General features: G+C 39.3%; 1 protein-coding gene across 3 annotated transcripts in view; it reads right to left on the bottom strand.

Annotated features, from left to right (window-relative positions):
- Positions 1 to 20,928, bottom strand: part of RNF24 (ring finger protein 24) — a 91,534-nt gene that overhangs the window by 12,020 nt on the left and 58,586 nt on the right. For all 3 annotated transcript variants that reach the window (XM_054467923.2, XM_054467924.2, XM_054467926.2), the window contains 2 exons: positions 9,403 to 9,445; positions 6,333 to 6,374 (listed from right to left, as the gene is read on the bottom strand). In XM_054467923.2, the coding sequence (XP_054323898.1) occupies positions 6,333 to 6,374; positions 9,403 to 9,445 (85 nt within the window). The remainder of the gene's footprint in view (positions 1 to 6,332; positions 6,375 to 9,402; positions 9,446 to 20,928) is intronic.

Here is a 20,928-nt window from a genome sequence, read left to right as displayed (position 1 = left end):
GAGGGTTTTGCCACTCAGGATAAATTTGGTTTTCTTGTTCCAAACCGAAGTACAGCAGGCAGCTTCTGTGGCCCTTCTGTGCTCATGGGCTTGCCCCATTACTGACTGTACTTGTCTCACTGACTAATGACTTTCTCTCCTGTGGGATCTGTGCTCCTGGAGGGAAGGGAGGGACTATACTCTGACCACTCAATCTTGAGGGTCCAGCACACTGTTGGCTCCCTATAAATGCTTTGGCTTTTTAAAAGATGTTTTAACAATTTGAATCTGTGACCAGCTTCAGCTGAACTCCAGATATTTGTATACTGATTCAAAAATAAATTTAGGAGTCAGGCATGGTGGTTCACACCTATAATCCCAGCACTTTGGAAGGCTGAGGTGGGCAGATCGCCTGAGGTCAGGAGTTCGAGACCAGCCTGGCCAACATGGTGAAACCCTGTCTCCACTAAAAATATAAAAAATGAGCCAAGCATGGTGATGTATGCCTGTAATCCCAGCTACTTGGGAGGCTGAGGCAGCAGAATCGATTCAACCCAGGAGGCAGAGGTTGCAGTGAGCTGAGATTGTGCCACTGCACTCCAGCCTGGGTGACAGAGTAAGACTCGTGTCTCAAAAAAATAAATAAATAAAAATAAAAATAAATAAATGTAGGAATGTGATTTATAAGGAGAGTGATCAATAATCTTAGAAAGACCAAGTGGAGTTGAATCTCCTCTATAAGAAAGGGACAAAGCAGAACTCACATAGCCAGAGCCACTTTCTCACTGCAGCAAAAGGAAAGGGATGAGCCTATGAGGAGGTGAGGAGAAAGAAGAACAAGGAAGCCACGTCCTTAATTCCACTCCACACAAGGGGCACTCCGATAGAGTTACCTTTGTGTAGTCTTTTTCTACAGAAAGCAGGGCAGAGCAGGGCCACAGGGTGTTGCCACACGAATCATCTCCAATAATGAGATGACACATATGTCAGAATTATACAGCAAAGGTCTTTTGTTTAAGGTCTTTATAACAATGCTCAAATGACCAATCATGAATGCTCTTGAAATAAATGCTAAAACAGATATTATTAGCAAAGAAATAGAGGATGTAAGACAAAGTGAATGAAAATTTTATTTTATATACATTTTTGAGATAGAGTCTGGCTAGAGTGCAGTGGCACCATCTTGGCTCATTATACCCTCGACTTCCCAGGCTCAAACGATCCTGCCATCTCATGAGTAGCTGAGACTATAGGCGCACACCACCGCACCTGGCTAATTTTTGTATTTTTATGTTTTGCAGAGATGGGGTTTCGCCATGTTGCCCAGGCTGGTCTTGAACTCCTGGGCTCACGCGATCCTTCCACCTTGGTCTCCCAAAGTGTTAAGATTATAGCCGTGAGCCACCATGTGTGGCTGAATGAAAATTTTAGAACTAAAACAACAGAATAATCACAATAAAAAAACTTAATGGACGGGCTCAACAGCAGAATGGAGGGGACAGAGGAAAGAATCAGTGAACTAGAAGACAGAACACTGGAAATTACTCAGTCTGAACAACAGAGAAAAAATTACTGAAAAAAAAACTCTCAAGGACTTGTGGAACAACAACAAAGGATCTAACATTTGTGTCACTGGAGTTCCAGGAGAGAGAAAGAGTGAAATGCAGAAAAAACATTTATAGAAATAATGGCTAAAAACTTCCCATGCTTGGCAAAAAAACCTATATATTCATGAAGCTGAGGAAACTGCAAACAGGATAAATCCAAATAAATCCATGCCTAGACATATCATAAATTTCTGAAAACTAAAGAAAAAGAAAAAAATCTTAAAAGCAGCCAGAGAAAGTGATACATTACTGGTAAAGGATGAATGATTCAAGTGACCTGATTTCTCATCAGAATCACAGAGGGCCAGAAGGAAGAGGCATAAAAACTGTCAACCTGGAGTTCCATATACAAGAATATTCTTCAGGAATGAAGGTGAAATAAAAACATTCTCAGATGAAGGCAAACTAACAGAATTCATAGCCAGAAGACCTGCTTTAAGAAAATTACTAAAGGAAAGTTCATTATGAAGATAAAAGGGAAATGACATAAGAAGGAAACTTGGAACACTGGGAATGCATAGCAACAGAAATGGTAAAAATCTGGATTAATATAAGGCTGTTCCTCTGTTAAGGTTTTCTTATTTTTTCGAGATCAGGCCTCACTCTGTCATCTATGCTTGAGTGCAGTGGCGCAATCAAGGCTTGGCTCACTGTAGCCTCAACCTCCCAGGCTTGGGTGATCTTTCCACTTAAGGCTCCTGAGTAGCTGGGACTACAGGTACATGCTACCATGCCTAGCTAAGTTTTTGTATTTTTTGTAGAAATGGGGTTTTGCCATGTTGCCCAGGCTGGTCTCGATCTTCTGGACTCCAGACAGATGCCTGCCTTTTGAATTTTTAAAAACATGTCTGATGGGGAAAAGACATATAACGATGGGATTTTTCAATGTATGTAGACGTAATATGACAGATATTGCACAAAGAGGGGAAGGAAAAGGGATCCATATTGTGGCAAGGTCGCTACAATCCAACTAGAGTGTTAAAAAACTAATTCTAAATATTTATTTGGTAATCCCTAGAGCAACCACTAAAAAACTATACAAAGACATAAAGTAAAAATCACAATAGATAAATTAAAATGAAATACTAAAAAATGTTCTAATAACCCAAAAGAAGGCAAGAAAAGGAAAATAGAGAATGAAAAAGAGAGAGAAAAGCAGAAGACAAAAAAAAAATGGTAAACCTAATTCTAAATGTATCAGTAATTGCACTGAATGTAAATGATCTAAACATACCAATTAAAAGACATTGGCAGAGTGGATAAAGAAACATGACCCAACTATAAGAAAACTCACTTCAAATATAATTCAATGAGTAGATTGAAAATAAAAAGATGAGGCTGGGCATGGTGGCTCATGCCTGTAATCCCAGCACCTAAGAGGCCGAGCGGGGGCAGATCACCTGAGGTGAGGAGTTCAAGACCAGCCTGGCCAACATGGTGAAACTCCGTCTCTACTAAAAATACAAAAATTAGCTGGGCGTGGTGGTGGGCATTTGTAATCCCAGCTACTTGGGAGGCTGAGGCAGGAGAATTGCTTGAACCCAGGAGGCAGAGGTTGCAGTGAGCCAAGATTGTACCACTGCACTCCAGCCTGGGCAGCAGAGCTAGACTCCATCTCAAAAAAGAAAAAAAAAAAAAAAGAAAAGAAAAAGGTGGAAATACACATACCATGCAAACAATCAAAAGGAAGCTGGAATGGCTATATTAATATCAGAAAAATATTTCCTTTTTTTTTTTTTTTTTTTTTTTTTAGGTAGGGTCTTGCTCCGTCACCCAGGCTGGAGTACAGTGGCACAACCTTGGCTCACTGCAGCCTAAACCTCCTGGGCTCAAGCAATCCTCCCATCTCAGCCTCCCAAGTAGCTGGGACTATACATGTGCGCCACCAGGCCCAGTTAATTTTTTTTTTTTTTTGCAGAGATGAGGTCTCACTATGTTGCCCAGGCTGATCTTGGACTCCTGGGCTCAAGCAATCCTCCCACCTCAGCCTCCCAAAGAATTGAGATTACAAGTGTGAACCACCGTGTCCAGCCTGGACAAATATATATATTTTTTGAGACAGAGTCTCACTCTGTCACCCAGGCTGGAGTGCAGTGGCGTGATCTCGGCTCACTGCAAGCTCCACCTCCCAGGTTCATGCCATTCTCCTGCCTCAGCCTCCCGAGTAGCTGGGACTATAGGCACCCATCACCACGCCTGGCTAATTTTTTTGTATTTTTAGTAGAGATGGGGTTTCACCATGTTAGCCAGGATGGTCTCGATCTCTTGACCTTGTGATCCGCCTGCCTCGGCCTCCCAAAGTGCTGGGATTACAAGCATGAACCACTGTGCCTGGCCTGGACAAATATTTCAAAGCAAAGGAATTTACCTGGGATGAAGAGAGGTTTTTTTTTTTTTTTGAGACAGTGTTTCACTCTTGTTGCCCATGCTGGCGTGCAATGGCACGATCTCAGCTCACTGCAACCTCTGCCTCCAGGTTCAAGTGATTCTCCTACCTTAGCCTTCCGAGTAGCTGGGATTACAGGTGTCCGTCACCACGCCTGGCTCATTTTTGTATTTTTGGTGGAGATGGGGTTTCACCATGTTGGCCAGGCTGGTCTTGAACTCCTGACCACAGGTGATCCTCCTGCTTTGGCCTCCCAAAGTGCTGGGATTACAGGCGTGAGCCACCCTGCCCGGCGAGAGACCTTGACAAAAGGGTCAGTTCACCAAGAAGATATTCAATGTGTATACACCTAACAACAGAGCTTCAAATAAATAAATAAATAAATAAATAGACATAATGTATTCACAGGTCAGAAGACTCACCATGGTAAAGGTCAATTCTCTCCAAACACATTTATAGATTTAATGCAATATAAATCAAAATCCCAGCAGGATTTTTTTTTTTTTTTTGTAGATACAGATGAGCTGATGCTACAATTCACATGGAAGGGTAAAGGAACCAGACTAGCTAAAACAGTTTTGGAAAAGAATGAAGTTGGAAGAATCACACTACCTGATTTTAAGATTTACTATAAAGCTATTAATAATCAAGACAGTGTGGTACTGATGAAGAAACAGGCACACAAATCAAGAGAATATAATGGAGAATCCAGAAATACGGTCACAAAAAATAGGGCTATTTGATTTTTGAAAAAGGTGCAAAAGAATTTCAATGAAGAAAGCAACTCACCATAACCAAAGCTGGGGATACTATGGTGAAAAAAATCCAAGATTAGATACAAATGACCAGCGAAACAGGAATTGGTGGGTGTAGTTGGATACTAACTATGATACATACTGATGCAACACACAATGTATTTATTCGGGACAAAGTTTCTAAACTAATAGGTCACACCAATAAGGAAGACTTCTGTTCTGGATTAATCTGGTAAAAATTTAATCTTTTCATTTATGGTCACCAAAAAGACTCCAAATGGGAAACAGACCACCTTTTATTATTTCATGTTAATATTGGCCATGTGTCAAAATTAACTTCTAGGAAAAGTAAAAAATCAAACAGTGGCCAGGCGCCGTGGCTCACGCCTGTAATCCCAGCACTTTGGGAGGCCAAGGCGGGTGGATTACCTGAGGTCAGGAGTTCAAGACCAGCCTGGCCAACATGGTGAAACCCCGTCTCTACTAAAAATACAAAAATTAGCTGGGTGTGGTGGCGCATGCCTATAATCCCAGCTACTCTACAGGCTGAAGCAGGAGAATTGCTTGAGCCCAGGAGGCGGAGTTTGCAGTGAGCCGAGATTGCACCATTGCACTCCAGCCTGGACGACAGAGTAAGACCCCGTCTCAAAAAAAATAAATAAATAAAAATCAAACAGTAATTAATGCTTCAGTTTAATCCAAGGCTAGGTCTAAAATGCTATTAAACAGAAACATATCAATTCTTTGATGAAAAATATGCAGAAAGAGCAAAGGACCAATAGATGATTTCAAAATATTTAACAATAATATGATTATTTTTATTATTATTCAAATAACCTAACAAATTAACTTTCTTTGAAGAGACTGGCAATTTAGCTTCACCACAGCTAGGCTATATACGACACTGCTATTACAATGCACAGCTTTTCAAGTCCTTGCTTTAAACACCAATTAGAAAACCCAGAAAGGGAGAAGGAAAGGGTGATAAAAAAAAATTCTGAAAATTTGTAGTCAGAGGCAATACAAGAAATAGAATTAAAAAGAATTCTTACAGGCTATGTATCTTAATGTATACAGCAGGATATACACACCCAAGTTTGTACGTAAGTTACAAAGCACCTATGACCCAACCATGCAACCAAATAGCTAAACAATCCCAAGGATTCATATCGCTACCTATGTGTTCTTCCTCTATTCCGTATGTCTTACCTTCTTGAATCCCTAGCCCCATGAGATAATTGCTCTCTTTTTTGTACCATTGGTAAAAAAGAAATATTGGGAACATTTTCAATGGGGAAATTAGTACATACTCATCTTGAGTAGAAAAACTAACATATCTGTTTCCTATTCACACAGCATGGAAGCAAGCAGCATCCCTACTGCTATGAAATTTTATAATGGTGTCATCACTATTAAAAGTATGAGTTATATTACTCTTGTAAAGCCTTCACACAATTGATTTTTATGTGACCTCACCCTGAAATATTCTATTACCCCAATCAAAATAAGCCTTTTTTAACTACTGAAAATAAGTGTTTAAACATACCACAGCATACCACTGCTACTAGAAAATGGCTCAAGAAGATTTACTTATCATCAACTTACCTCATGTAAATTCAATTCTTTTACTTTCTCTTTTAATATAACCTGTAAGACAAAAAAGTATGTTCTTATGCCCATTTAAATCTGTAATTTTAAATATTTCTCATTATATGCTCAAATATTTTTCTTTTGTATATATGGCTCATTTCCCTCATATTCAATATTGAAGAGAATTTCTTTTACAGTTTGAGACAGATCATTTTAGCAACATTTTTTTAACTTAAGCAATGATGCAATATTCTCCTAAAAAAGGAATTTTGGCCAAGCATAGTGGCTCACACCTGTAATCCCAGCACTTTGGGATGCCAAGGTGGGTGGGTCGCCTGAGGTCAGGAGTTTGAGACCAGCCTGGTCAATATAGTGAAACCCTGTCTCTACTAAAAATACAAAAATTAGCTGGATGTGGTGGCGCCTGCCTATAATGATTCCAGCTACTCGGCAGGCTGAGGCAGGAGATTCGCTTGAACCCAGGAGGCAGAAGTTGCAGTGAGCCGAGATTGCGTCATTGCACTCCAGCCTGGGCAACAAGAGTGAAACTCTGTCTCAAAAAAAAAAAAAAAAAAAAAAGTCAGTCTTAATTTTGAAAGTTTGACTCCATGGTGACCAGACAGTAGTTAAAATGAATGCCAAGTGATAAGAGAAGTTTACTATTTAAGAAAAAACTCTGAGACTAAATATAGCTTATTAGAGTTATATTTCATCTTAAAGTGAAGAAAATAGGCAAGTAAAATTTGAGGGAAAATCTCTAAATTTTGGTGTCTTACATTCCTGAACTAAAAATGGATTTGAGGGTAAATCCTGTTTTCAGAAATCACACCAGAAGCTACTATAAGGCCTCATAGGGATATACTAAATTTCCTATCCAGTATATTTTAAAGATCAAATTTACTGTATGTCTTGTGACTTGTCTAGTTTTATCAGTCAATTTCACTTAAATGACTGCAAAGGCCAATTTTACTTTCTAGTTAGCCTACATACAAATATCTTGTAAGCTGTCAAGATTATAATAGGTGGCCAGGCACGGTAGCTCATGCCTGTAATCCCAGCACTTTGGGAGGCCGAGACGGGCGGATTGCTTGAGCCCAGGAGTTTAAGACCAGCCTAGGCAACATGGCAAAACCCTGTCTCTACAAAAAATACAAAAATTAGCCAGGTGTGGTGGTGCACGCCTGTAATCCCTGCTATTTGGGAGGCTCACCTGAGCCCAGGAGGCAGAGGTTGCAGTGAGCTGAGGTTGCACCACTGCACTCCAGCCTGCGTGACAGAAGTGAGACCCTGTCTCAAAACAAAACAAAACAGATTATGATAGGAGCCTGGGCAACATGGGGAGACCCCATCTCTACAAAAAGTACAAAAATTAGCCTGGGGGGGTGGTGTGCGCCTGTAGCCCCAGCTATGCGTGCCACCACACTCAGCTAAGGTGGGAGGATCACCTGAGCCCAGGGAGGTCAAGGCTGCAGTGAGCTGTGATCATGCCACTGCACTCCAGTCTGGGTGACAGAGACCCCGTCAAAAAAAAAAAAAAAGATTATGATAGGACTGAGACGAAAAGATTCATTCATTTAGAAAACTAAAATACTCAACTCTGATTTTGGATCCCACATGAGACCTATAAGAGTGTGGGGTTACCTAAGGACATCAGTATGTCCATCTAGGGAATGTGCTAGTGAGCTCAGATTTCAAAGATACATGGACGAAAGATGAATAGAAAGATAAGCAGTCCTGGCTGGGTGCAGTGGCTCACACCTGTAATCCTGGCACTTTGGGAGGCTGAGGCAGGCGGATCACGAGGTCAAGAGATCAAGACCATCCTGGCCTCATGGTGAAATCCTGTCTCTACTAAAAATACAAAAATTAGCTGGGCGTTGTGGCAGATGGCTGTTGTCCCAGCTACTTGGGAGGCTGAGGCAGGAGATCACTTGAACCTGGGAGGCGGAGGTTGCATTGAGCCGAGATCTTGCCACTGCACTCCAGCCTGGTGACAGAGTGAGACTCCGTCTCAAAAACAGACAAAAACAAGATATGCAGTTCTGAAGTGTAACAGTTCCATAACATCAGTGTCAGCAAGGTTAAAGACTCAAATAAGCTGAAGCTCCCCTGTACCCAAGAAGAAAGCTAAGGGTAACAAAAATTAAGAATTTCATGCTTAGAGCCAAAGGAAAATCTAGGCCCCCTGTTTGGTGTTAGCGGTAAAATATTAATGGAAGAAAAAAATAATTTTACTTGGCCTTCGAGAAAAGATAAGTGTATTAAAGACAAAATCAGTGAAGGACTAGGTATTAACAGCTATGATCCAAGTTTGCAGACTTCTAGTGGATAATATGAGCTAACATTTAAAGTACAAAAGGGAGTAGATGAGATCACTGTAACACAGCTGGTCGCTCACCTCCGAGGAACTGCTATGTCTTCTAATAAAGAAGGAAGGAAAAATTTCACTTAATGGTATCTCAGAACTCCATTAAGTTGACAGTAACTTTAAGAATTACAAGCTATAGCATTTCTCTTTAGCAAACTGTTGGCTCAAGTTTCCTGTTATATTATATCATCTGAACTTTCTACAGCTTCAAGTAATGCTTATAAAAGAAGAGAAGAGCCAGGCACACTGGCTCACGCCTCTAATCCCAGCACTTTGGGAGGCCGAGGCGGGCGGATCACCTGAGGTCCAGAGTTCGAGACCAGCCTGACCAACATGGAGAAACCCCGTCTCTACTAAAAATACAAAATTAGCCAGGCGTGGTGGCGCATGCCTGTAATCCCAGCTACTTGGGAGGCTGAGGCAGGAGAATAGCTTGAACCTGGAAGGCGGAGGTTGCTGTGAGCCGAGATCACGCCATTGCACTCCAGCCTGGGCAACAAGAGTGAAACTCCATCTCAAGAAAAAAAAAAAAAAAAAAAAAAAAAGAAGAGAATACTTAAGAAAATGAAGTTGATATATTATACTGCAAATTGGCAGTGAGATGCTAAAATGAACACAAGTAAATTCAGTCCCAGTTTAAAGTATGAGTGGAAATCAGAGTTCTCAGTTTTTTGGGGGAAAAAAAAAATCAAAGCCAATCTGAATTAAATTTCTCACCTGTTTGTAGGCATAAAATTCTTTGTGTGCTTGATGTCTTAGCCTAAAAGACAGAAATTAGTAATGCAATATTGAAATTTCCAACATAGTAACTTGAAGAAAAATAAAAAGTTGCTGATTTTGGTATTAATTTATATCATTTATAGCTCAAATGATATAAATTAGAATCTTTACCCTGATATACACCCAAATGACATATCTCTTAACATGTTATATGAAAGTGCCCAGGGAACCATGAAATGTTACCCAAACGTAAGATGACTCAATTCTTTTTATACTGTCTACTTATTTCAATAATATTTATATTTTTCTTAATTAGAAAAAATTTAAGTATAACATACATCCAATGAAGTATAAAAACCTTAAGTATACAGCTCAAAATCTTAAAAAATGTACATACCAGGATAACTATTGCTCATATCAAGATATAGTACATTTCCAGCACACCTGAGCCCTCTAAAATGACCCTTCCTAATCAATATCCATGCCCCAGAGGTAGCACTATCCTGATTTCTAACACTGTAGATTAATTATGCCTGTTTTTGAACTTCATGTAAATGGATCATTTGGTATATACTCTTTTGTGTTTGGTTTCTTTCAGTCTACAATGCCTTGTGAGATTCTTCCATATTGTTGTAGTAACTGTCTTTCTGACTGACATACAGTATTCCATTGTATGAATATAACACCATTTATTTATCCATTTTACAGCTGATGAATATTTAATTACTTCCTGTTTGAGGCTGTTATTAATAAAGCTGATACACAAATTCTACATGTCTTTTAGTGGACATATATACTCATTTCTGTTAAGTATATACCCGGGAGTAGAACTGCTGGTTCAAAGTACTCACACCCAGCCTGGGCACTGTGGCTCATGCCTGTAATCCTAGCACTTTGGGAGGCCAAGGCAGGCAGATGGCCTGAGGTCAAGAGTTTGAGACCAGCCTGGTCAACATGGAGAAACCCTGAATCTACTAAAAATACAAAAAATAGCCAGGCATGGTGGCACACGCCTGTAATCCCAGCTACCTGGGAGGCCGAGGCAGGAGAATCGCTTGAACCCAGGAGGCGGAGGTTGCAGTGAGCCGAGATCATGCCACTGCACTCTAGCCTGGGTGACATAGTGAGACTTTGTCTCGAAAAAAATCAAAGTACTCACCCCGGCCAGGCACAGTGGCTCATACCTGTAATCCCAGCACTTTGGGAGGCTGAGGAAGGAGGATCACTTGAGCCCAGGAGTTCGAGACCAGCCTGGGCAACACGGCGAAACCTCATCTGTACAAAAAATACAATTAGCTGGGCATGGTGGCATGTGGCCTGTGGTCCCAGCTACTCGGGAGGCTGAGGTGGGAGGACTGCTTGAGCCTGGGAGGTGAAGGCTGCAGTGAGCTGGGATTGTGCCACCGTACTCCAGCCTGGGTGACAGAGTGAGATCCTGTCACACACACACACACGCACACACACACACAAAGTACTCATAACAATTTTACTCCTATGGGTAGTTCATGAGAGTTCTAGGTGTTCACATCTTTGTAGGTTAAGTTTGAAAAATTTTTAAATTTAAATGAAGTCTAATTTATCAACTTTTCCCAATTAGGTTAGTTCTTTTTGTGTCCCATTAAAGAAATCTTTGCCTATCCCAAGACTATGAAGATATTCTCCTGAGTATGTTGTGAAAACAATTTGTTGTTTTATCTAACAAATGTAGGTCTGTGATCCATCTGAAATTGGTCTTTATGTATGCTGTGAGGTAGGGGTCCAGATGCTTTTTATCCTCATATAGACTTTCATTTGCCTCACCATCATTTATTGAAAAGATTCTCCCCTTTCCCCACTGCACTGCAGTGGCACATCTGTTGTAAATCAGGTGTATTGAATATGTCAGTCTATTTCTAGAGCTGCTATTATTCGCTCCATTGGTCTATTTGCCTATCCTTGTATAGTGACTGGGATGAATGTGTCCACCTCAGCTCCCAATTCATGTCAAACTGGAACCTCAGAATATAACCTTATTTGAAAATAGGGTCTTTTCAGATTATTAGTTAGTTAAGATGAGGTCATATGGATTAAGGTGAGCCCTAAATTCAATTTGACTGCTATCCTTATAAGAAGAGGAGAGGATATGCAGAGACAGATGGAAAAGAAGGCCATGTGAACACAGAGACAGAGACTGAAGTGAGGCAGCTACAAGCCAAGGAATGCCAAGGCTTTCTGGTACTCACTGGAAGCTAGGAAGAGGCAAGAAAGACTCTCTCCTAGAGCCTTCAGAGGAAGCATGGCTCTGCCAGCACTTTAAGTTTGAACTTTTCTAGCCTTCACAATTGTGAGAAATTACATTTCTCTTGTTTTAAGTTACCCAATTTGTGGCACTTTGTTACAGCAACACTAGGCAACCAATGTACCTTGTGTCAATATCATGCTATTTTAAAAACTTTTATTTTGAAATAATTTTAGACAGAAAAGTTGCAAAAAATAGAATTCACATATACCTTTCTACCATATTTATATATTCACATTTATATATTCACATTTATATAACCATAGTTGTATATACTATGTCCACATTTCATACAACCATAGTACAATTATCAAAACCATTAAATTAACATTGATATATTAGTATTGATATAACATTGATATATTATTAACTAAACTACAGACCTTATTTGAATTTTACCAGTTCTTTCTCTCATGTCCTTTTCCTGTTCTATGATCCAATCCAGGATCCCATCTTGCATCTAGTTATGTCCCTTAGCCACCTTTAATTTTTTGTTTGTTTGTTTTTTGGAGACCCAGTCTCGCTCTGTTGCCTAGGCTGGAGTGCAGTGGCACGATCTCGGCTCACTGCAAGCTCCGCCTCCTGGGTTCACACCATTCTCCTGCCTCAGCCTCCCGAATAGCTGGGACTACAGGCGCCCACCAACATGCCCGGCTAATTTTTTTTGTATTTTTAGTAGAGACGGGGTTTCACCGTGTTAACCAGGATGGTCTCAATCTCCTGACCTCGTGATCCGCCTGCCTCGGCCTCCCAAAGTGCTGGGATTACAGGTGTGAGCCACCGCGCCAGGCCAGCCACCTCTAATTTGTTGAGAGTTCCTTAGTCTTTCCTTGTCTTTCAAGATTTTGACATATTAAGTATGATCATTTTTTCTTGGTGGAATTTGAAGATTTCAATTTAAGATTGGTTAAGATAGTGTCCACTGGGTTTCTCCACTGTAATTTATCTTGAGGGAGACATGCTGAAATTATACATACACTCTATTTTTTTCTCAAGCTTTTGCCCACCGATTTTAGCATCCACCTTGCTTGCAATAATTACTGTAGTGTTTGCCTAACCTCTAATGGTGGTTTTGTAGTTCTCTAATTCCTTGCACATTTATTAACTGGAAATCTTCTATAAGGAAGAGATGTGCTTCCTCATTTATTTGTGCAATTATTTATTTCTATCAGTCTAGACTCATGGATATTGGTTTTAATCTATGGGAAGAGATGTGCTTCTTCATTTATTTGTGCAATTATTTATTTCTATCAGTCTAGACTCATGGATATTGGTTTTAATCTATGAGTTACAGTTCAATATGATCACTATTTTTTGTTGCTCAAATTGGCCTTGAGTCCTTCAGGCTGATTCTTGTGTTCTTTCAACAAGCCCCCATCCTTTCCCATGCATTTCCTTATTTACTGGCACCAAAAGATGTTTGTTTCAGGCTCATTTTATATGTTCTGTGTTCCAGCCCTGGGGTTAGCCACTTCTTCCAAGGAACCCTAATTCCTTTTATTGGAGAAAAGTATTTAGAACTTGAGATCTGGGTGCTTGGTGAACAGCACTTTCTCTTAATACTGTTGCTTTAAAACAGGTTTTGGGGTCTGGTAGCAAAAGTCCTCAAGTTTTATTCTTTTTAATGACTGGCTTGGTTATTCTTGGTTCTCTGCATTTCCATATAGATTTCAATTTCCACCAGAAAAAAAAAAAACCCTCTTGGGGTTTTGAGTAAGAATGTACAAAATTCACAGACCAACTGAGGAAGAACTGACATCTTTGCAAGACTGAGTGTCTAACCTATGAACATTATTTCTTTATTTACAGCTTTAATTTTTCTCTTACACATTTCTCCTAGACATTTGGTAATTTTTGATGCTACTGTAAATAGTGTTGAAAAAAATCTTTATTTTCTAATTATTTCTTGCTACCTACATGGAAAAAAGTAATTTTTGTATATTGATCCTGTATCTGGTAGCTTGCTAATTCTAAATAGTTTCACTGGAAAAACTTTTGGATTTTTTAATGTACACAATTATGTTGTCTGCATATAATCACAATTTAAACACTGCCTTTATAATCTTTATTTACTTCTTTTCTAAATACACTTTTCTTTTATTCTTTTTTCCCATTTTTTTTTTTTGCACTGACTAGCTAGGCCCTCCAGTATGATGCTAAATAAAATTGATAGTCAATGTCCCTATCAATACATCACTATTAAGTATGATGTTTTCTTTAGATATTTTTATAGACACTCTTTCAAATTTTAGAAAGTTCTCTTGTAGTACTAGTTTATTTTACAAAAAAATCATGAATAGGTATTAAATTTTATCAATGCTTTATGATATTATACTATTAATGTGCTATATTGTATTGATTGCTTTTCAAACGTTAAAATAACTCTCATTCTTGGAACAAACCTCATTTGGTTGTAATATTCTACCTTTTTTGTAGATCCCTGAATTTGATTTACAATATTTTGCTGATGAAAAAGATCGGTCTATAATTTCCTTTCTCATAATATCCTTGTCAGGCTTTGAAATCAAAATTATGCTGGCCTCATGAAATGAGCTGAGAAGTATTTGTTCCACTTTTATTCTCTGGAAGCGTCATATTGGAGTGGTATTTTTTTTCCTTAAATGTTTGGATGAGTTACTTGGCTTAAAATATCATTGTGGGAATATTTTAAAAATACATTCAATTTCTTTTCTTTTCTTTTTTTTTTTTTGAGATGGCGTCTCGCTCTGTCACCCAGCGTGGAGTGCAGTGTGCGATCTCGGCTCACTGCAAGCTCCGCCTCCTGGGTTCACGCCATTCTCCTGCCTCAGCCTCCCGAGTAGCTGGGACTACAGGCGCCCGCCACCACACCCGGCTAATTTTTTTTGTAGTTTTAGTAGAGACGAGGTTTCACCATATTAGCCAGGATGGTCTCCATCTCCTGACATCGTGATCCGCCTGCCTCAGCCCCGCAAAGTGCTGGGATTACAGCATGAGCCACCGTGCCTGGCCCAACTCCTGGGATTACAGCATGAGCCACGGTACCTGGCCCAAAACACATTCTCTCTTTTTTTTTTTTGAGACGGAGTCTCGCTCTGTCGCCCAGGCTGGAATGCAGTGGTGCAATCTCAGCTCACTGCCACCTCCGCCTCCCGGGTTCAAGCGAGTCCCCTGCCTCAGCCTCCCAAGTAGCTGGGATTACAGACACATGCATGCCACCATGCCCGGCTAATTTCTGTATTTTAGTAGAGATGGGGTTTCACCATGTTGGCCAAGATGGTCTCGATCTCCTGACCTCGTGATCTGTCTCTTTTTCTTATTAGATATATAATTATTCACATTTTCAATTTCTTGTAGCAGTTTTTTTTTTTTTTTTTGAGAGTCTCGCTCTGTCGCCCAGGCTGGAGTACAGTGGCACAATCTTGGCTCACTACAACCTCCACCTCCCGGGTTCAGGTGATTCTCTTGTTTCAGCCTCCTGAATAGCTGAGAATACAGGTGTGTGCCACCACGTCCAGCTAATTTTTATATTTTTAGTAGAGATGGGGTTTCCCCATGTTGGCCAGGCTGGTCTCGAACTCCTGACCTCAGGTGATCCCCTGCCTCTGACTCCCAAAGCGCTGGGATTACAGGAGTGAGCCACCATGCCCGGCCCCAGTTTTTTCTTTTTAAAAATTTTATTCTTTTATTTTTATTCACATTACAACTAACTGCCTTAAAGTATACAATTCAGTGGTACGTAGTGTACTCACAATGTTGTGCATCTATCAGCTATCTCTAGTTTCAAAACTTTTCATCGCTCCAACAAAACACCTGGTACCCCATTCAGTGATCACTCCCCATTACCACTTCTATCCCCTGAAACCTCTTATCTGCTTTTTGTCTCTATAGCTTTGCCTATTATGGATATATCATATAAAAGGAACAATACAATATATGGCCTTTTGTGTATGGCTTTTCACCTAGCATGTTTTTGAGGTTCATCCTGGTTGTAGTATGTATCAGTACTCCACTTCTTTTTATGGCTGAATAATATTCCATTGTATGTACATACAATTATCCATTCATCTGTTGATGGACATTTGGGTTGTTTATACCTTTTGGCTATTATGAAACATTTCTGTACACGTTTCTGTGTGGACATATATTTTCATTTGTCTTGGGTATATACCTAGGAATGAAAATCTGGGTCACATGGTTTAATATTTTGAAGAACTGGCCAGGTGTGGTGGCTCATGCCTGTAATCCCAGCACTTTGGGAGGCTGAGGCAGGTGGATCACGAGGTCAGGAGTTCCAGTCTGGCCAACATAGTGAAACTCCGTCTCTACTAAAAATACAAAAAATTAGCTGGGTGTCGTGGCAGGCGCCTGTAATCCCAACTACTTGGGAGGCTGAGGCAGGAGAATTGCGTGAATCCGGGAGGCAGAGGTTGCAGTGAGCCGAGATCGCGCCATTGCACTCTAGCCCGGGTGACAGTGCGAGACTCCGTCTCAAAAAAAAAAAAAAAGAATTTTTTTGAAGATCCACCAAACTCTTTTTCACAGCAGCTGCATCATTTTGTATTTCTACCAGCAATATATGCAAGTTCTTATTTCTCCACATACTCATTAACACTTGTTATTTTTCTCTTTTTGATTACAGCATCCTAGTAGGTGTGAAGTGGTATCTCATTGTGTTTTTAATTTGGAATTCCTTAATGACCAATAATGTCAAACAACTTTTCATGTGCTTGTTGGCCATTTGTGTATCTTCTTTGGAGAACTGTTTAAGTCTTTTGCCCATTTTTAAATTGGGTTGTCTTTTTGCTGTTAAATTTTAAGAGCTTTTAATATATTCTGGGTATTAAACCCTTATCAGATAGGACTTGTAAATATTTTTCTCCCATTCTGTGGGTTGCCTTATCACTTTCTTGATGTCCTTTGATGTACAAATGTTTCGCATGTTAATATCCAGCTTCCCAGTACCACTGGTTGAAGAAACAATTCTTTCCCCATTGAATGATCTTGGCACCCTTGTTTGCATATCAATTTGTCATAGATGTTTGGATTTATTTCTGGACTTTCAATTCTATTTTATTGGTTTATATGTCTATCTTTATACCAGTACCACAATTTTTTGATTACAGTAGCTTTCTGAAGTTTTGAAATCAGGAAGTGTGAGTCCTTCTATTTGTTTTTCTTTTTCAAAACTGCTTTGGCTATTTGGGGCCCCAGTTCCAAATGAATTTGAGGATTGCTTTTCCTATTTCTGTAAAAAAAGGCTATTGGAATTTTGATAGGGATTGCACTGAATCTGTAGATTGCCTTGGAGAATATTGACACTGTAACTATATAAAGACTACATAAATCCATGAACATGGGGTGCCTTTACATTTATTTAGGTCTTCTTTAATTTCTTTCAGCAATGTTTTGTAGTTTTCAGAGTATAAGTCTTTCACTTCACTTCCCTGGTTAACTTTATTCCTTAAAATTTTATTCTTTTGGATGCTATTGTAAATGGGATTGTTTCCTTTATTTCCTTTTCAGATTGTTCACTGTTGATGTACAGAAACACAACTGATTTTTGTGTGTTGATCTTGGACTCTGAAAGTTTGCTGAATTTATTAGTTCCAGTAGTTTTTTGTGTGTGTGTGTGGATCCTATGGGATTTTCTCTATATAGGATTATATCATCTGCAAATGGAGATAGTTACTTCTTTCTAGTTATGGTGCCTTCTACTTCTTTTTCTCGCCTAATTGTTCTGGCTAGAACTTCCAGTACAATGCTGAACGGTAGCGGTAAAGTGGGCATTCTTACTGTGTTCTGATCTTAGGGGAAAGCTTTCCATCTATTACCAGAAAGTACAATGTTAAGTTGTGTTTTTTTTTTTTTTTTTTTAATAAATGCCCTTTCTTGTGTCAGTTTTGATACACCTCTTTTTTTGTTAGGAAGCTATGTAATTCACCCAAAATTTCAAGTTTATTGCCATAAATGCATAATATTCTTTGTGACCTTTTAATGTTTATAGGATTTGTAATAATGTCCCTTTTTCATTAGTGATATTAGTAATTTATATTTTAGTAAATTATATTTTATAATTTATATTTTCTTTCCTCTTTTTCCTGATTAGTTTTTCTAGAGATTTATCAATTTTATTAATATTTCCAAAGAACCAGCTTTGGTCTGAATAATTTTTACCATTATACATTTATTTTCTATTTCATTGATATCGTGCTTAGCTTTTTTACTTTCTTCCTTTTACTTTTTCGTGGGTTTAACTGGCCTTTTAGCTCCATGAAAACGTAGCTCATTGGTTTTAGTCTTTCTTGTCTAATATATGAATTTAAAACTACAGCTTTCTCATAAGTTTATTAATTATGTAGTTCAAATAATCTATATCCTTATGGGGTTTTTGCTTGTTTTACATTTTATTTCTTTACGTGAAAAAATACCATTTTCACATAAAGAAAATATTTTCACGTAAAGAAATAAAATGGACCCGGCATGGTGGCTTATGCCTGTAATCCCAGAACTTTGGGAGGCTGAGGTGGGAGGATCACTCAAGCCCAGGAGTTTAAGACCAGGCTGAGGAACATAGTGGGACTCTGTCTCTACAAAAAATTGAAAAATTAGCTGGGCATCAGCTGGGCTCAGTGGCTTATGCTTGTAAACCCAGTACTTTGGGAGGCTGAGGCGGGTGGATCATTTGAGGTCAGGAGTTCCAGATCAGCCTGGCCAACATGGTGAAACTAAAAATCTCTACTAAAAATACAAAAATTAGCCAGGCATGGTGGTACACGCCTGTAATCCCAGCTACTCGGGAGGCTGAGGCAGGAGAATTGCTTGAACCCAGGAGGCGGAGGTTGCAGTGAGCTGAGATTGTGCCACTGTACTCCAGCCTGGGTGACAGAGCAAGACTCTGTCTCAAAAAAAGAAAAAGAAAAAATTAGCCAGGCATGATAGCGTGTGCCTAAGTCTCAGCTACTTGAGAGGCTGAGGTAGGATTGCTTGAGCCTGGGAGGTTGAGGCTGCAGTAAGCTATGATCATGCCATTGCTCTCCAGCCTGGGTGACAGGGTGAGACCCTGTCTCAAAAAATAAATAAATAAATAAATAATAAAAATAAAAAATAAATAAAATGAATTCCATTACAAGTCATTAAAATGAGGTTTTATTTGTTAATTCATTTTGCTTATTTGAATCTTTTAATTAGATCTGCATGTTTTCCCAAAGCTGAACTTGTTACTTCCAGCTACAGCATGGATCAATTTGTGCTCACCTTTTTCTTTCATCTGTGGCTCAAAATTCATCCCTTCTAGAAAGTTCTCCCTTAAGTTAACTTCATTCTATGAAGTTAATTTGATTCCTCCATTACTCTAACTCCCATTAATTATCTAATATTTTACATTGCACTATTTTATTTTGCACTGCTAAATAGATATCTAAAAAGTATTTAAGAAGGCATGATTAACAACGCTGAACAGTGCTAGAGAAATGATAAAACCGTGTAGCTTATGGCCACTGCAAATTTGTGGTCTCCAGTCTCAGCCTGATTCTCCACATTGCTCTCTAATCCTTCTATCTATTCATGCTCAGTATCCTAAGCTTTCATGCAGTGGGTTCTTTCAAACCCTTGCCACTCTCTTTTAAGTGTTACCCTATCACTTCCTCCCCTATAATTTTCAACTGTCAATTTTTTACTACACAAATAAAGGGGGCTGTGATGTATGCAAGATTTCTCACTCCCAGCTCCACATGGCTACGAGTGTTTTGTTTTCTACAGCTACCCTCATCTCTGTCTTAGGAAAAGGTGTTCTCCTGCTTAGGAATAATATTGCTATCTCTCTTATGTGTGTCTCTTTTCACCTCTATGATTTATTCTTTCTCATAAATCTTCCACAATTGGCTCATTCTCCTTACTATATGCATAAACATACCAAAATCTCTATCTTACAAAAAAACCCAGCACTAAAATACTTCCTTGATTCTACAGCAACTCCTTCTCCCCTCAACCTAATCTTTTCCAGCCAAGGTTCTTCAAAGACAGGGTTATATTCCTTGTATCCACTTTAACCTACTAGCCAGGTTTTACCCCATTATAGCCTCTACCATCCCTTACCCTATGCTACTGAAATTTTTCTACCAAAGATTAAGGATACAAACCTTATTGTCAAATGTAATGTGAACTTTTCAATTCTTATCCTGTGAGCAGCTGACATAATTGACTCAATCCATTGAAACACTACTTGTAGGGCATTTTTCTCACAATATTCTGTGCCCCTGTGTTTGTTTGTTTGTTTTGAGATGGAGTCTGCTCTGTTGCCCAGGCTGGAGTGCAGTGGCGCAATCTCAGCTCAATGCAACCTCCACCTTCTGGGTTCAAGCTATTCTCCTGTCTCAGCCTCCTGAGTAGCTGGGATTACAGGCATGTGCCACCACGCCTGGCTAATTTTTATATTTTTAAGAGAGATGGGGTTTCACCATGTTGGCCAGGCTGGTTTCAAACTCCTGACCTCAGGTGATCCACCCAGCTCGGTCTCCCAAAGTGCTGGGATTATAGGCGTAAGCCACCGTGCCCAGCCTCGATTTTCCTCTTATCTCCTGCTATCCCTTCTCAGTCTCTTTTAAGGGCTCCTCTTAAATATCAATGTTTCCTTAGGATTCTGCCCTGGGCCCATTTTATTTTACTATATACATTCTCTCTAGGCAACACTCCTGGCTTCAGCTTCTACCTATTAATTACATGACCTCCTATTTCCAGATCAGACTTCTCACAAGCTTTAGAGCTATACATCCAACTAAGTATTAAACACCTTGACAATTACACAGGAAACTCAGACCCCCATCTCTGAAATGGAATCTATCATCTTTTCACTTAAAATGTGCCTGTTCATTTTCTATCTCTCAGAAGGGATTGCTATCTACTCAGCTGCCTAAGCCAGAAGTCCAAGAAAGATTCTACACCCCTTCTGTCCTTAATGTCCAGTCATTAATTTCTGTTTATTTTCACCTCCCAAGTATTTCTTACAACCACAACATCTTTTCTAGATCTACTGTCATTATCTTGGTTCAAGAACTCATAATAACTGTAGCCCCAAAATTTCCCTGTATTCTTCAACATTTATTTTTGATTATTATTAAAACATAATACACAATAATTGTACTATTTATGGGGTACATGTAATATTTTGATACAAGCATACAATGTATAATGATCAAATCAGGGTAACTGGGGTATGCATCACCCCTCTATTTTTTGTTTTTAGTTTTATCCAAGTTACATATGTT

Source organism: Pongo pygmaeus, chromosome 21 (assembly GCF_028885625.2).
Source record: "Pongo pygmaeus isolate AG05252 chromosome 21, NHGRI_mPonPyg2-v2.0_pri, whole genome shotgun sequence".
NCBI lineage: Eukaryota > Metazoa > Chordata > Mammalia > Primates > Hominidae > Pongo > Pongo pygmaeus.
This window is presented reverse-complemented; position numbering and strand designations above follow the sequence as displayed.